Source organism: Solanum dulcamara, chromosome 2, assembly GCF_947179165.1.
Source record: "Solanum dulcamara chromosome 2, daSolDulc1.2, whole genome shotgun sequence".
In the NCBI taxonomy this organism is placed as follows: Eukaryota; Viridiplantae; Streptophyta; class Magnoliopsida; order Solanales; family Solanaceae; genus Solanum; species Solanum dulcamara.
The window spans coordinates 8,662,849-8,679,539 of record NC_077238.1 but is presented as its reverse complement, the minus strand read 5'-3'; the positions used below and the strand labels follow the sequence as shown (position 1 = coordinate 8,679,539).

Genomic DNA, 16,691 nt, shown 5'->3' with positions numbered 1-16,691 from the left:
TTATCTGTAGTGCAGCTTTACTGTCACAAAAAAGCCCCACTGGCATTTCCAACTCTTCACCTAATTTTTTATATAGTCCAACAATTCATATTATTTCAGAAACAGTGAAAGCCATGCTCCTGTACTCTAATTCTGCTAAGCTTCTTGAGATGGTTGTTTGCTTCTTTGACTTCCAAGAAATCAAGGATTCACCATGTTTGATCAAGAATCCTGTAATTGATCTTTTAATATTTGGGCATGATGCCCAATCAGCATCACAGTATCCTGTCAACTTATTCTTATTTCTGCTACTCATCAAATTTCCCATAACAAGCTTCCTCTTTATGTATCTTACTATCTTCAATGTTGCTTCCATATGAGATCTTTTTGGCTTCTGTAAAAATTGACTCAAGGTTTGAACTGTAAAAAAAATATCTGGCCCAGTTAGTGTTAGGTATAGTAATCTTCTAATTAACCTCTGATATGGTCTTATGTCCTCCAATATTGGATCATTTGTTGTTCCTGTTGCTTTATCCAGTTCTGTGGTTGTCAACTTAATATCGGTATCCAGTGGTGTCCATGATGGTTTAGCTCCAGTTAGACCCACTTCTTCAATCATTTACAAAGCATACTTTCTTTGGTTCATCAATATTCCCTTTTCTGATCTACTGAACTCAATTCCTAGGAAGTACTTCAGAGTTCCAAGATCTTTGATCTTGAACTTAGCATGCAGTTCTTTCTTGGTTTGTTCAATCAGTACCAAATCATTGCCAACTATCAGCATATCATCAACATATACCAGAATCACCACAATTTTTCCATGCTTTCTCTTGATGAATAATGAATGATCTAGGCCACTCTAGACAAAACCAAAAGTAAGCAAAGCATCAGTAAGCTTCACATTCCACTATCTGCTGTTTGTTTAAGGCCATATAGGAATTTGACTATCCTATACACTAAGCCTTGTGACTCCCCCTGGCTAGAAAATCCCTCAGGCAGGGACATGTACACCTCATCATATAAATCACCCTGTAAAAAGGCATTATACACATCCATTTATTGAATGTGCCAAGCAGAAGCAGTTGTTATGGATAACACACTTCGCACTATGTCAATCTTCACAACAGGAGAAAAAGTATCCAAGTAGTCAAGGCCTTCCCTTTGGTTATAGCCTTTTGCAATCAGTCTTGCCTTATATTTTTCAATTTAACCATCAGCTTTGAATTTCACTTTGTAAACCCATCTACAACCAATAGGATGTTTACCTGGAGGCAGAGGGACTAACTTCCAAGTATGATTGTCTTCAAGGGCCTAAATCTCTTCCTTCATAGCTTGGATCCAATGTGGATCTGAACAAGCTTCATGATAGGATTTTGGTTCAGTAATACAAGAGAAAGCAGTTAAGTACTGCTGATATGAAGGAGATAGATTAGCATGACTCAACACATGAGAAAGGGGATATGGAGCTGTTGTTGCAACACTGTTAAAAACATAATATGTCATCCAAGTAGGCTGCTTTCTTTATCTGAAAGAAGTTCTAACAGTTGGTACTTCAATGGTAGGTACAACAGGATCAGCAGGAACTGCACTAATAGTAGTTCCTTCATCAGGAGGAGAATTAAAGAAGGCTGGATCAGTAGGTGGCCTCATCAGGGAAATGAGCATGCTCAGACATAAAAGGATCTGTAGAGGTAGTTAGAAAGATAGGACCAGTGTGTCTGCGTCCTAAAGGGAAAAATATCTTTTTTGAAAAGCACATCTCTGGATAAGAAAAAAGAGTGAGTAACCAAGCTGTATAGGACATAACCCTTAGTCACTAAAGAATACCCCATATGAACTGTAGACACAGCTCTTGCTTCAAATTTATCACCTGAAGGCAACCTCTTGGCATAGCACAAGCATCCTAAAGTTCTTAGATGATTAATAGAGCCTCTGTAACCATGAAATACCTCAAATGGTGTTTTGCCTTTTAAGGCAACTGAAGGTAATTTATTCATCATGTAAACAATCCCTAAAACACAATGTCTCCAAAACTTCAAAGGAAGAGCTCCTTGAAATCTGATTGCCCTGGCCAACTCCAAAATGTATCTATGCTTTCTCTCAATGACTCCATTTTGTTGAGGAGTGTAAACACAGCTTCTTTGATGCACTATACCATTGTCCAGAAATAATTGTACACATTCAAAATTAACAAACTCAGATCCATTGTCTGTCCTGAATATCTTAATGGTCTTATTGAACTGAGTTTGAATCAGTTGTATAAAGTTTCAAAGCACTACTATAACATCACTTTTAAGTTTGAGCAAATATATCCAAGTCATGCGTGAATGATCATCAACAATAATAAAAAACAATCTATATCCAACAATAGTTTGAACATGAAAAAGATCTCATACATCCAAATGCATCAAATCAAAAATAGTAGAAGACTTGATGTTACTAACAAGAAAAGGCATTCGAGTGTGTTTAGCAAGAGGAAATAGTTCACACTTATCTAAAACTTGTTTGCAATCACTATGATCAATATCTAGTAGCTTTTGCATTGCACCAACAGAGGCATGACCCATTCTTCTGTGCCACAGCATAATGTCTACTGGATTCTTTGTAGCAATCAATCCTCTGACCAGCTGCTGCTTGTCTTGTGTTCCTTTTATTTTGTGCTTCAACAAATAAAGACCTTCCTTTTCTCTATCAATCTCCAATCCCTTCCCACTTGAGAGGTCCTGGAATATGCAAAATTCAGGGAAAAATTGACTGAACAACATAATTCCCTGTTATCTTGGTGATTGACAATAGGTTATATCTAAAGTCAAGTATATATAACACATTACTTATAGTTTGGCCATCCATTATTTCACAACTACCAGTATGAGTTACATTTACTACTTCACCATTAGGTAGATGAACCTGTTTATCACTAATAATAGTATGTTCTTCTTGCAACAACTCTTTATTAGACATCATATGATTTGTAGCTCCACTGTCTACTATCCATTCCTCCTTTTTATCTTTTACACAAGATACCGAAACAATACCTAATTCCTCATTTACAATTACATTGGATGCAAGGATGTTACCTTCCATATTAGGAGGTTCTGCAACTGGCAATTTTCCCATGCTTGTTGAGAAGGTTTCCCCTTGTTGTTCCTTGTCCAAAAATTGCATTAATCGATTACAGTAATAAAGATCTTCTATCAACTTCATCAACTGATTATAATTACCCTAAGAATTATGAGGCAGAGTTGCTCCTCTTTAACCTCATAGTCAGGTGTTCTGCCTTTGGTTCCTTCTGGCAGTTTAGAAACATCTTCCTTCACATTATATGCTTTTCCTCTAGGTTCTTCTCTTCTTATTTGGTATCTATTATTTCTAGGTACTCCATCACGTGTATGAGGAGTGTTGGTATTGCCTGATTTCCTTTTAAATTTGTAATCTGGAGGATAACCATGCAACCTATAGCAATCCATCTTTAAATGACCTTCAACTTGCAATAATCACATTGCACATTCATATTTTTCTTGAATCTATTGAAATTTTCTTCTCGGCTTGTCATGAGAGCTGTTATTTTCCCATTCATAGATGATCCAGTTACATTAACTATAACTCTTTGACTTTCCCGTTCAATCATCATAGAATAGGCTTGGTTAATAGATGGAAGTGGAACTAACATCAAAATTTGACTCCGAGATTGTTCATATGATTCATTCATTCCCATTAAAAATTACAACAACTTTTGTCTCTTCATAAACTCCTCAAAATCGCGTGATTTCTCGCAATTGCATCCAGGAAAAGGAGCTAAGCTATCAAACTCAGCCCTCAGTAAACGTAACTTTATAAAATACTCAGAAATGTTACTTGTACCTTGAGTTGTGGTTGCAATTTCTCTGTGCAGCTGGAAGATCCTGGAGCCATCAACCTTATCAAAATGCTTTTTCAGATCATTTCATACAGAGCTTGCATCAGAAGAATACACAATTTCACTTAGCAACTAGAACTATCGCATTGCATCATTCCCATAGATCTATCAAGTTTGTACCAAAATTAGCCTTCTTACATGTTCCATTGATGAATCCCAGCTTGTTGCGTCCAAGTATGGCGATTCACATCGAACGACTCCAGATTGAGTAATTCTCAGATCTTGTTAATTGAATAGAAATCAATACCACTCCGGAAGTATCTTTCGCATTCAGATGCAATTGATGATTATGACTCAGCTTCTTTGGCAGCTTATTATCTAGAACATCCGTCATTGTTCCTCTCATTGATTTCGATAATTTCGATCTTTAAGCAGCTCGATCTAGACCATATCAATGGCCACAAGCTCTAATAGCATGAAGAAAACAGAGTCTAATAGCGATAAACAAAAGACAGAAAAAAAGAGGAGAAGATGAATTAGCTATGGAAGACATTCTGCCATTAGAGAGAAAATTAAATAACTGCAATTGTGAAGATGGATCTAGAATGTTCCCATTCTTCACTATATATACAGGAGCTAATTTGTGCCTATCTTGACAGCTATACACTAGATATTTAACTAATTGACTAACCACATATTAGTTACAACTAACCATTAGTTACAACAAATAAATAACAACCTTCTAACTAACTAGTCAAGTCAGAGCTCCTACTTCATCACAAATTACTATAAAGATAAGATGGAAAAATGAGTTCGAGTGTGGCGGGGAATGAGACGATTGGTGGATGTGGAATGAGGTTTAGAGGTGGCGTGGATGAGATGATCAAGGAGTGGGGGATGAGGAATGAGGTTCAGGGGTGGTGGGATGAGATGGACAAAGGGTGGAGGATTGGGTAGGTGAAAGTGGATAGTAAACTTAAAAGTTATTTATAAAATTTGTTTTTAAAAATTATTTTAAAAGTTGTTTTTTTCGATTTTAAGGAATTTAATGGTAAGACAAAGCTAAAAGTATAATGTTTCTCTATTTTGGAATCCACTAATATTAAAAGGAATAGATAAAGTAGTAAAGTACCAATTGACCACGTCTTAGCCAAATATCGAAATCAAATGATGCCACTACACTTCACCAAACTTTCCCATTAACAACTAAAGAGTGATTAAAAAAAAAAACTTATCACATTACCAAAAATATATTAATTTATTATCATTGAGTGATTTAATGGAGCTAAAATACGTAATAATTAATGAAAAACCATTTTGACAAATATATATTATATATTTATTAATTTGACAAAAACAATCGGAATATATATGATATATGTGGATTTGTTTTAGTAGTAATTTTTCTTTCACTTACAAGGAACAAATCAAATCTTGTAGAGTTGTTATTGGTAGGATTTGTTTTAAAGGACGCCAAGATTTGTCATAGGATTTTGCAAACTTAGGTGTTGACTACTATATGGAAAGACCAATCAGCTTTGCACAAATACTATGTCAACATTGTTCTCGTTGGACGTGTTCGTAGTTGGTTTTGGATCGATTAGGATAAAACCAAGGGGAAAAACTAGGAAAAATTACACATACTTTTTAATATTTATCCTTAAATGTCTCGTTACTTTTATACTTTTGTTTATTTTAAAATGACATAAATTTATTTTAAAATTTGCATATTGACGTCAGCACTTGCCCTATATGATATTGATAGGGCATCAATATACCAATAGAGTATCACAAATGATTGAGCTCGGTCGTATATGATATCGATATGGTATCAATATACCAATGGAGTATCACAAAGAATATATTTACTAATTTAGAGTTTAATAAATGAGATTGTGATTTTAATAATTTTCTCTTAATTGTTTTATTTTTATTTCTTTAAAAAAAGTTCAATCTTATATGATACCGATAGAGCATCATTATACCAACGGAGTATCACAGATAATTAAGCTCAATCCTATATGATACCGATATGGTATCAATATATCGATGGAGTATCACAAAGATTTTATTTCATAGCAGTGATGCTGATGTCAGCATGACATCATGTGCGAAATTAAAATGGAAAAAATGGGGTAACAAGATAAATAGTTTGGGCCATTAGTCTATTAAGGGTAAATAGTTGAAAAAATTATGCAACTAAGCAAAAATCTCAACTTATTTATAGAAAATAACCACAGTTTTAAAAAATTATTAAATACCAGTATTATTGATTTTATAGCAAATTTTATGTTTTTAATTATCTCCTAAAATTGATCCTACTTTGACTCCCCCTCATTCTCACTCTCTCTTTCTAAGCAATTCCATTTCTCTCTCTTCTCAATATTCCCTTTCTTTTTCTTGCATATCTCTTAGTCACATTCTTTCTCTTCTTCTTTTTTCGCAAAATGAAAAAAGCCATAAAAAGAGTTTCTTAGAATCCCACTAAATCAGGCATCTACATTTATGGGTATGTATTTTTTGAGATTTTTTGGGTATTTTATAGGTTTGATTTGTATCTTTTTGGATGTTTTAACTATTTTAATATCTAGGTATTTGTATATTTCCGTTAATTATGATTTTTGTTTAGTGTTTAATTTGTATTTCGATATTTTTTTGTATTTTTGTAATTCAATTTATATTAAAAAAAAATGGGTTGTATGAGAATTCTATTTTATATGTATCCCTCACAGTTTGTATTCAAGCTTATAAAATATATACAATTTGTATCCGTCACAAAAATGATTACATTATATTCATAACATATTTGCTACCTAATACACAAAATTTGTATTTATAGAAAATTTATTTTCTAGTCATTAGATTTGTATTCATAAGACAATTGTATTCTAGCCATCATAAATACAAACAGATTGGTATTCTACTTCTTATCATGTATATATTTTTCAAACAAATTTGTAGTCTAAATGGTCATACATAGAGATTACCAAATTATTTCTACAATACGAGAAAACATTCGATTCCAAAAATTTTTGTTTCTGAAGTAGAAATTGTATCCTCGGAATTTGTACACACAAACTATCAACTATATATTTTAAAAAGCTAATTTGTATCAACTAATTTGTATTCAGTATTCAAGTATCAACTAATTTGTATTCAATATACAATTATACTCTATATCCAATATCATGTATACAGTTAATGACTATAAGCAATATATATACAAATTACCAACATTGTGTATACTATCCAAAATATATTACAGATCATACCAACTAGCATACAATATACATTAGAGATCACACCAATTTGAAATTCCAAGCTAATTTGTATTCATACAAATTATCAAGTATTTATTCCAATCAATTATCTGATGCAATTAGCCAACCAACACTATCATATTATCAAACGGTATCAAAATACAAATTTCTAAATTTAATCCAACAATTAATTCTTTATAAATTCAATAAGTTTTGAGAAAATACTTGTTCGAATTCGGATGGTGAACAATTGAGTCTTTTTTATTCCAATAGTCATTACAGATGCACCGTCTTTATATTATTCTTGAATGACAAGGATGAACTGCTCCAAATCAATTAGCGATTTTGAATTTTAGCTAAAAACAATGTGATCCGAACGGTTTTTCAAATTCAAGGAGTTTGAATGAAGGTAGATTGAATTTCAGAGTCCTACGTGTAACTGCAATGATATGAGAGTGATTTCAGCAATTTTTACCAAGTTGGATTAGTTTTATTCCATGATTTACTCAAATTAGTTATTTGTATTTGTATTTTTTTGTATTTAACTGACGAAAGAATACACAAATTTAATGGGTAGCAAATTAAAATATAGCTATTTCGCATAAATAGTGAAAGTATAGCTAAGGGGTACTATTTAAGGCTTAATGTTTGCTATTCGTAAAAATTTCCCTAAATTGTTTAGGTTGGTCTAATTTGGGTAAGTAGTTTCACAATTTGGTGGTATCTATATATATACTCTGATAGTATCTATATACTCCGATGGTATATATATAATTTGATGGTATCAAGCAGTAATTGAAGAGTCTTTTCACGAAAGCACTGCATGTTATATATATACTCTAATGGTATCAAGAAGTAACTGAGTAGTGTTCTCTACTTTTATATATATATATATATATATATATATATATATATATATATATATAACATCTCGGGTTTTTAAAGATTGAAATATGATATACTAAGGTTAAGCATTCCAAAATGGTCTCGGTGAATTTTTAGAATTGGTATTTCAAAAGATAAATTTTTCAAGAAATTGCACAAAACAATAGGGTGCACGACAAGTTTGCATCGCCGACTTGCTCCCCCACAATGCAATTTTTTCCCAAGTCAAAATCTCGCCAAAAACCTCTTTCACTCAAATTGGCTATAAATCGCATCCCTCAAATGCGATTTACCTTTTGTTCATAAATCGCAGTCCACAAGTGCGATTTACATGTTCACAAAAAATTAAACTGATTTAGTTTTTAAGTGGAGGCACTTTGGACTCTTTACAAAAACTCTCAAAGACTCCATTGAAGATCCTCAAGGAATTTTCTCAAGTTCACCATTAAAGGTCCCTAATTCTTCAAGTTTCTTTGGTCTTCTTACTCAAGGTATATGAGTATTTCATCTTAGAGTGCTTTCACCCATGGAGCCCAATCAATTTCTCATCTTTTTTTCAAAATTCAAGTATATATTTCTTATAGGTTTATGATCTCTATTTCAATTGCATGAATTATTATTTTCATTTATGATTATGATCCTATTTCAATATATATAAATTGATGATTATTGCATGAAATTGAAGAGTTTTTTTATGAATTTTCCTACATTGATCTTTAGAGTTCATGATATGAATTATGTGTATTTTCAAATATAGTTCCCCTTGATATTATTTTTATGAGTTATATATAGGTTGATATAAAATATATGATCATGCATGTTTTCAATCCAATTTCATAATTTTCACGTCAATTGATCATGTATTCATGTTTATACCCTAATTTCAAGTATAAACTATGACCATGAATTTCAAGTATGTAAGCAAGTTCTATGAATGAGGGTGACTTAAGACCTTAATGATGTTTCTATGAAAAAAATTTGTAATGATGGAAGGCTTACACCCATATTACATGAATTACATGATAATGAGCTACTCTTATGAACAAGTTTTATGAATAATTGTCAAGGTCTATGGATGACTCATGAAAAGTAATGAATGATGACGAATGAGCTACACTTATGATATATTTATATTATGATATGATATGTATTCCGTTGAGAGTTGTACTTAGCACCGAGCGAATTAGTGGCAATTACCCATGTCCCATAACTACGTGCCACCGTAGGTAAAGAGATTAGAGGCGAGTACCCAATCTCAAGAGATTAGAGGCGAGTACCCGGTCTAATGATGATAATGCCTTTATATCCTGGCAAGATATATTGGCCCCTTTTTCGATGGGGCAATACATTGGGATTCTATGTTGTAGCTCGCATGGTCTTAATGTCGGTTACGGTTATCTCCCACATATGTATGGACCTTAAGATGTTTAAATGATTAATCCTCTCATGACTTTTATATGACACTCTTATGGGTTATCGAGCATTAGTATTTTTTATGACTACTTATGATTTACTTATGCGTTTTGTATTGACCATGTCTTATGATGCTTTTAAAGGATTTTTACTATGTTTTAAAGCTTGGTCATTTCTCTACCATGTTTTATGTCATGCATTGCATTGCCTACATACTTAGTACATTCAAACGTACTAACGCATACGTTTTTCCTACATTGTATCATAATGTAGGATCGGACGATCACGCGCATTCTACTCATGCCTTGAGATTTAGTACTACTTCTATTGTTGGTGAGTCCTTGTGTTTCGAGGACAAGACACTTGGCTTTTCATTGTTCCTTATGATTTTTACTTTTCTTGAGGGAGGGCTAGGAATATGTCCTAGTCCCCGCCTATGTAGTCATATAGAGGCATGTTGGATATATGTGTAAGGAGTTTATGTTGTCTTGATTTTCTCTAGTTATGCTATGTCTTTTTGGATTTTTATGAGTTTCCGCTTATTTGTTACCTTATGTATGCTTATGATATGCTAAGAGGCTTGGTTGAGGTTTTTTCGAAAATTCTAATTGTCGTATCACACTTAGGCCCTAGTTTGGGTCGTGACAATATATTCCGATAGTATCAAACAGTAAACGCAAATTAGCAGTTAAAAACATGAAGTATGAAAGTTAGAGGGTAGCTGCTCATAAATAATTTTCCTTTTTGGGTAAAAGTGTTGTTTTCCCAAAAATGTCAAGTGTTTACACATAATTATTAAGGACTATTTCCGTTAAGTGGTTTATATCAAGGACTAAAAAGTCTGATCGATATAGATTAAGGAATTATTGTGATAATTTTTCTCCCCAATACCAGTTCTTATATCCATGCACAAATTCACAACTCTCTTTTTATTTCTCAAAATTTGTGAGGAAATTCTCTGCAGTCTAAGGTCCATTTCTTATCCTTTTTTTGTTTACTTCCATATCATTGGATTAATTTGTTTAACCTGATTGAAAATGAAAATTGGCACCATTCGCATAGGCGGATTCATGATTTGAAGTTTATGGATTGCTACAACTATTATCAAGTTAATTTATCTATCTATACTATATTAAAAGCACGAAGACACTTAAAATATTGATTGAACTTTTTTTTCTTTATTAAAAGACTCTGTTTTATACAAAATTGTCTTTTCACCATTTTTTTTCAATTATTATACCATTATTTAATGATATTAAATATTATCTATAATAAACATAATAAAATCAAATAGAGAAGATTTTCTTATTATGATTAAATTCCTACACAATTCTTTTTCCAACTAAAATAGAACTGAACAAAAAAAAAATCAAAAAACTTTCAAAATAATAGACAATTTTTTTTAAAAAAAAGACAGTTCAAAAGAGGTCCAAGAAAATAGGCAAAAATAGTTTTAAAAAAACGCCAAATATATAGGCAAAACAGGTCCATCAAAACGTTCAAAAAAAATCATATCTAATATTTAGAATTATTGATTGAATTTTTTGTCCTTCATAAATAGACTCTTTAATAGATAAAATTATCATATACTATTTTTTATATCCTTTAAAATTAAAATTCTTACATAATAAAAATAAATAAAATTATAATATTTACGTCTCAACTTTTAAACTTTAGATCAATGATATTAATGAATAAAAAGTAAAAGGCAAAGAACATGCAAATACGAAACTTATAGAATGCTTGAAGATCTTGGAAGGTAACTGTTGGTAAATTTTTTCTTTTCGAAAAGGTGTTTTGCTTCTCTATTCCATTGTTTATTTAGGCAAATTCTGTACTCTATACCAGTCTCTTCTTGATTCTTTTATCATTTATTAATTGTTATAGGTAAAATATTTTTTTTAACATAATTATCTCTTAGGTTGTATCTAACAAGAATAATGATAATTTTGTAGGACACATATGTTAACCAATGTGTTTTGTCGAGGTGGAGTTCTTATCCTAAGCAAGAGTGTCACAATTTTCTCCGTTGAAATTGTGGATATTTTAAAAATTAAGGAGTTCTAAAATATGATAAAAAAATATATTTAAAAAATTAAGGAGTCCTAAAATATATTAAAGAGTCCTAAAATATATGATAAGAGAAAAATATATGATAAAAATTAAGGAGTCCTATAACATATAGTAAGAAGAAAATATATGGAAAGAGTTCTAAGGTTTTAATTTCTCATCAACGTATTTTTTGAAAAAATTCGTAAGCTATTTGTTACTAGACAAGATTCGAAAAAGGTGGCGAAATAATAATTTTTGTTATATTTCAATTGTTTTTAAAAATGTTATTCTTTATTAATATATTTTATGTGACACTATTTTTACGAAAGTCAAACCGGATGAAAGAGTTATATCGAAGGTAAGTAAATCAAATTATATACTATGTATAATATAAATCCTCTTGGTAGATGACTTTCTTCGCAAGTTCAGGTTTTCGTCTTCTACTTTATCATAATCTTTTATGTTATTATTAAGTAATTTGTTACATGTAGTTGTGTCATATTATTATGCTCATACATAATGTAGTTTTTTTTACCTTATTATTTAGAGTGTGTTTTTGTGTACAATACCAATATATTTTTGACTTTTTATTTCAATGACGAAATTTTGTTCACCACAATTAATTTTGCTTCTTAATTGTTAGTGTGATAATTATGAGTTATCATGTTCCTAAGTTCCTTTAAAGTACACTTTTATCCTAAAAAATTTACGTTATTTTTAAAATTTGTACTTAATGATATAACTATCCCCAATAAAAAATTTATATATATATTTATAATTAATTAACGTGATATACATGTGCAAAGCACGTACTTTTGACTAGTACTATATTAAAAGCACGAAGGTCCTTAATAATGTTGTTTGAATTTTTTGTCCTTCATTAAAAGACCATCCTTTAGACAAAATTGTCTTTTTCTATTTTCCTTCAATTATTATTTCAATATCTTTATAATATGTAAAATTACGGAGTCCTAAAATATATGATAAAAGATATAAAGAGAATTAATAATTAAGGAGTCCTACATATATGGTAAGAGGAAAATATTAAAAATAAAAGAATCCTAAAATATTTGATAAGAGTTCGATCCTAAAAACTATTTACTATTTTCTCAAATTATTTAAAAATTAAAAATCAATTAAAGTTGTGTACTAAATTATATAAAGTCGTTCTTTTGTGAAGGTAATAATGTCAAAATTTTCCATGTATCTTTTCCCCCCTAAAAATACGAAGTTCCCTTTTCCCACTGAAGATATATTTTAATTCTTTTCCCCTAAAAATACTTAGAAGTTTCCCTTTTCCACAGATATATTTAACATTTAATTCTTTTTTGAAATAGGACTCTTTCTTAATTTTATAGTTATTGTTGTGGTATAGATAACATATTGTATTACCTTATTAAGTTTTCTAAGATTATTATTTAATTATACAACAACGGAAAAAAATTCATTGGGAGGATAAGTAGGAAAATTTATTAGTACAATTATTCATATGAATTTAATTTATTTAAAATCGATATTATTTTAATACTGATAAATAATTTATATATAAAAAATTCAATATTAATAACTAAATTTTGTATATTAAAAACTCAATTAACCTTTCTGTTATTGTTAATTACAAGTAGTTGTTTTATATTATTATGTCCATACATAATATATATTTTAATTTGTGACAAGTAGTTTTGTATAATATTATGCTCATATATAATGTAGTTAGTTTTTACTTTATCTTATTATTTAGATTGTGCTAATTTTGTGTACCAACATAATTTTTGTTGATATCAATAGTCAAAATTATATTGGTATTGATATATGAAACACACTATAAATAATAAAGTAGAGAAAAAATAAACTACATTATATATGAACATAATAATATACATTTAATGTTGTTCCTTGCTCCTTTTCAAGTACACTTTTTATCTTAAAAATCTCACTTTACATTTTTTTTATCTTTTGTACTTAATAATATAATGTATACACAATAATTTATTCTTTAGATATATATTTATTATTAATTAGCGCAATACACACGTACACTGAACTAGTATACATAATAATTGAATTCACAGTTAAATATTTATAGATATTTAATAATTATTTAAATATATATAGAGAAAGAGAGAGGGGTTGAGCAAAATCTATTGTGTTCCCGTGAATCCACACGCAACATGTTGGATCCGCCCCTGATTATTTGGTGTTATTTGACCAAATTGATTTTGTGTTAAGGTTATGGGGGAATGTGTTTTAGATTGCGTTGTGTTCTATTTAAGTAATGAATGATTCTAGGCTGTTGAATTTGTAACATGGCCTGAAGATTTTATTTTATTTTTTAGGTATAGTGATTTTAGTGTAGTCCAATTTTAATTATGGAATTTAGGTCAATTTTGTTTGTCATTGTCTCCAGATTCGACGAAATCATAGGAGTTTTATTTACTTTGTTGGGATACTTTATCGTCTATCGGATATAGCCTCTCTACAGGTATAAGTAAGCTCTGCGTACACACTATCTTCCACATACCTCACTATGAGAAAGTACACTGATATATTGTTGCTCGGATACTTTATGATAGCTCATAGTATTATTTTTTAAGGACCCCCAATCCATATAAATAGAAGGATCTTAGGATCTTTTTAGTTTAAGTGTCTAATGGGCTATATCATGTTTTGAACTGTTGATCATCATTTATTGATGCTTTATATTTGGGTTTGATTTTTAACCTGAGTATTGGATAATTGAATTGTTTGTTGCTGAATTTTGAAATGGAAAAACAAAGATTGTTAAGTTGTTTAATAAAACGGATGTTTTGAGAACTTTCATTGATGATCATGGGCCGTGGATTGATGTTTTGAGTTCCTCGTCGTTTTTTTCTTTTGGCTTCATAACAACAAAAAGATGGAAAGAATTCTCAAAAAATTGAGCGAATTTGCAATTACTATCACAAAAAAATCAATGAAAAGTATTCAGAAAAGACGTGTGGTCAACGACAAAGGAAGAAACATGGGAATGGGGAAGTACTTGGTACTACGATCATTGAGAAAACAATACCTAATCTCGATTTCAGGATTCAAGTTGGGTTCATGTTGGAGATGACAAAGTGAAAAAGACTCATGGTTTAAAGAGTTCCCGTTGGAGATGACATAGTATTCGAGATACTAACGTGGCTCCCTTACAAGTGTGTCATGCGATTCAAGTGTATTTCTAAAGCTTGAAATACTTTGGTACGACATGATCCCAACTTTGTCAAGTTCCACATTGCTCGTTCTCATGCTCGTGGTTTCTCAGCCACCCACCTCTTGTTTGACCTGGGTATTCTTCACCAAGGAATGTCATCTACTTCTATGGGGCCGTCCATTGGCTTTCCAAGTACACAACACCTAGAAAGATTTTCTCTACAACTCGCGCCTCATCATTATTTAGACAGAAGATCAATGATTTATACCTGCTCAAATCATTGCAATGACCTTGTTTGTATTTTTAAACTTACTCACGTGTTTACTTATATAATGTCACCACATAGGAGATGAAACCTTTGATGTTCTCTCTAAATTGTCGTCAGGGAGTTCCTACATTGTTTCTGGGATTTGATACGGTTACAAAAAAACACAAATGACTGTGTTTTTTTTATGATGAAGGTCTACCAAAGATCGAGATTCTAACTTTAAGAGCCAACTCATGGAAAGAAATAGCTGAAGAAACTTATCCCAGTTCATTTTCTAGGGAGGGCTGTATTTTCTGTGGAAATCAAATGTTAGTGGGATTGGTAGCCACATTTGTTGAAATTAATAGTCAAATTTTGGTGAAAGTTGATAATCAAACTTTGTAGAAATTGACTTTCACATTTGTTCAAATTGTTAGTCAAATATTGATGAAAGTTGGCAACCTAACTTTGTAGAAATTGATTGTCACATTTATGTCAATCAAGAGGTTCAAAAACATTATAAATAGAGTAACAATTGAAAATTTTGAAAACACACCAAATTAGAGAGAGCAATAGAGAGAATAGAGAGTAATCCATAAACTATTTCTTAGTTTGTGAGAAAATATTGTGGGAGTAATATTTTAGTGAGTTGTGTGAAATAAAAGAGTATTGTTCTTATAAAAGAGTAGTTATATTTTGATACTATCAAATTGTCATTACTATTATTGTATCATATTTACCCCTTTATAATATTTGGTGTCGTTGTTACTCTCTTGTTATTGCTATTTAGCGTGAATATTATCCTGAGTGAGATTATTATTTTTCGAACATCGTGGTATCAAAACCATAAAAAATAATAGTCCACTGTCTTTTCAGTACCCCCTTCTTACAAAAGAAAATTATGAAAAATGGTGTCTACGAATGAAAGCCATTCTTGGCTCTCAAGATGGTTGGGACATTGTTGACAAAGGGTATACAAAACCCGCTAATGAGAAAACTTTGTCCCAAAGTGAAAAGAAGATCTTGTTAAATACAAGAAAGAAAGATCAACATGCCCTCACTCTCATCCACCAGTGTTTGGATGATGGCATGTTTGAGAAGGTGGTTGATGCAACCACCTCAAAAGAAGCTTGGGAGATTTTACAAAATTCTCTCCAAGGAGTTGATAAAGTAAAGAAGATAAAACTTCAAACTCTAAGGGCTGATTTTGAAGTTTTAAAAATGAAAGAATCCGAATCCACTTCGGATTTTTGTTCAATATTGATGGCCGTTGTGAATCAACTAAGAAGGTACGGGGAGGAAGTAGATGATGTGCATGTGGTAGGAAAGATCCATCGCCTTTTAACACCTAAATTTGATTATGTGGTGTGTGCTATCGAAGAGTCTAAAAATTTAGACTCTATAATAGAAGAGCGATTGGAAGGTTCTTTGCAAGCCCACGAAGAAAAGATGAAAAGGAGAAAAGTAGAGCCACTAGAGCAACTTCTTAAAACTCAGACATCCTTCAAAGATCTATAAGGTGTAAAAAGTTATATAGGAAATGGACAATGGCGAGGCTATGGCGGTCGCGGTGGTCGTGGTAGCCGTGGAAGAGGAAGAAGCTATATTGACAAATTCAACAATGAAGATAAAAGTCACCAATCATTCAGAGGTCATGGTCGTGGATAACAAGGAGGTAGAGGACGTAGATCTTATCAATGTACCTATGAAATGAGGTATGACAAATCTAAAATTGAGTGCTATAACTATCATAAAATTGGACATTACTCTTGGGAATGTCATAGCAATATTGAAGAGAAAGCTAACCTTGTTGACAACAATAAA

General features: G+C 31.3%; 2 protein-coding genes across 2 annotated transcripts; both read right to left on the bottom strand.

Moving 5' to 3' along the window:
- Positions 1–85: 85 nt before the first annotated feature.
- Positions 86–598, bottom strand: LOC129879843 (uncharacterized mitochondrial protein AtMg00810-like). The gene has a single exon (XM_055953563.1). It carries the CDS (start codon positions 596–598, stop codon positions 86–88), a length of 513 nt encoding a protein of 170 aa, XP_055809538.1.
- Positions 599–3,446, bottom strand: LOC129879842 (uncharacterized). Its single transcript, XM_055953561.1, has 7 exons — positions 3,201–3,446; positions 2,887–3,126; positions 2,376–2,702; positions 1,767–2,219; positions 1,522–1,662; positions 937–1,008; positions 599–838 (listed from the first exon to the last, which is right to left on the bottom strand). The coding sequence occupies exons 1-7, from the start codon at positions 3,444–3,446 to the stop codon at positions 599–601; spliced, it is 1,719 nt and encodes a 572-aa protein (XP_055809536.1).
- Positions 3,447–16,691: the final 13,245 nt, after the last annotated feature.

Bases quoted from the DNA above. Each gene is read 5' to 3' on its own strand.
- LOC129879843 (XM_055953563.1), bottom strand. From the start codon at position 598: ATGATTGAAGAAGTGGGTCTAACTGGAGCTAAACCATCATGGACACCA.
- LOC129879842 (XM_055953561.1), bottom strand. From the start codon at position 3,446: ATGGATTGCTATAGGTTGCATGGTTATCCTCCAGATTACAAATTTAAA. The intron at 2,703-2,886 runs GTTCATCTACCT...TGCATATTCCAG, and splicing joins CTATTATTAGTGATAAACAG to GACCTCTCAAGTGGGAAGGG. The intron at 839-936 runs GTGTATAGGATA...GGTTTTGTCTAG, and splicing joins AGGGGGAGTCACAAGGCTTA to AGTGGCCTAGATCATTCATT.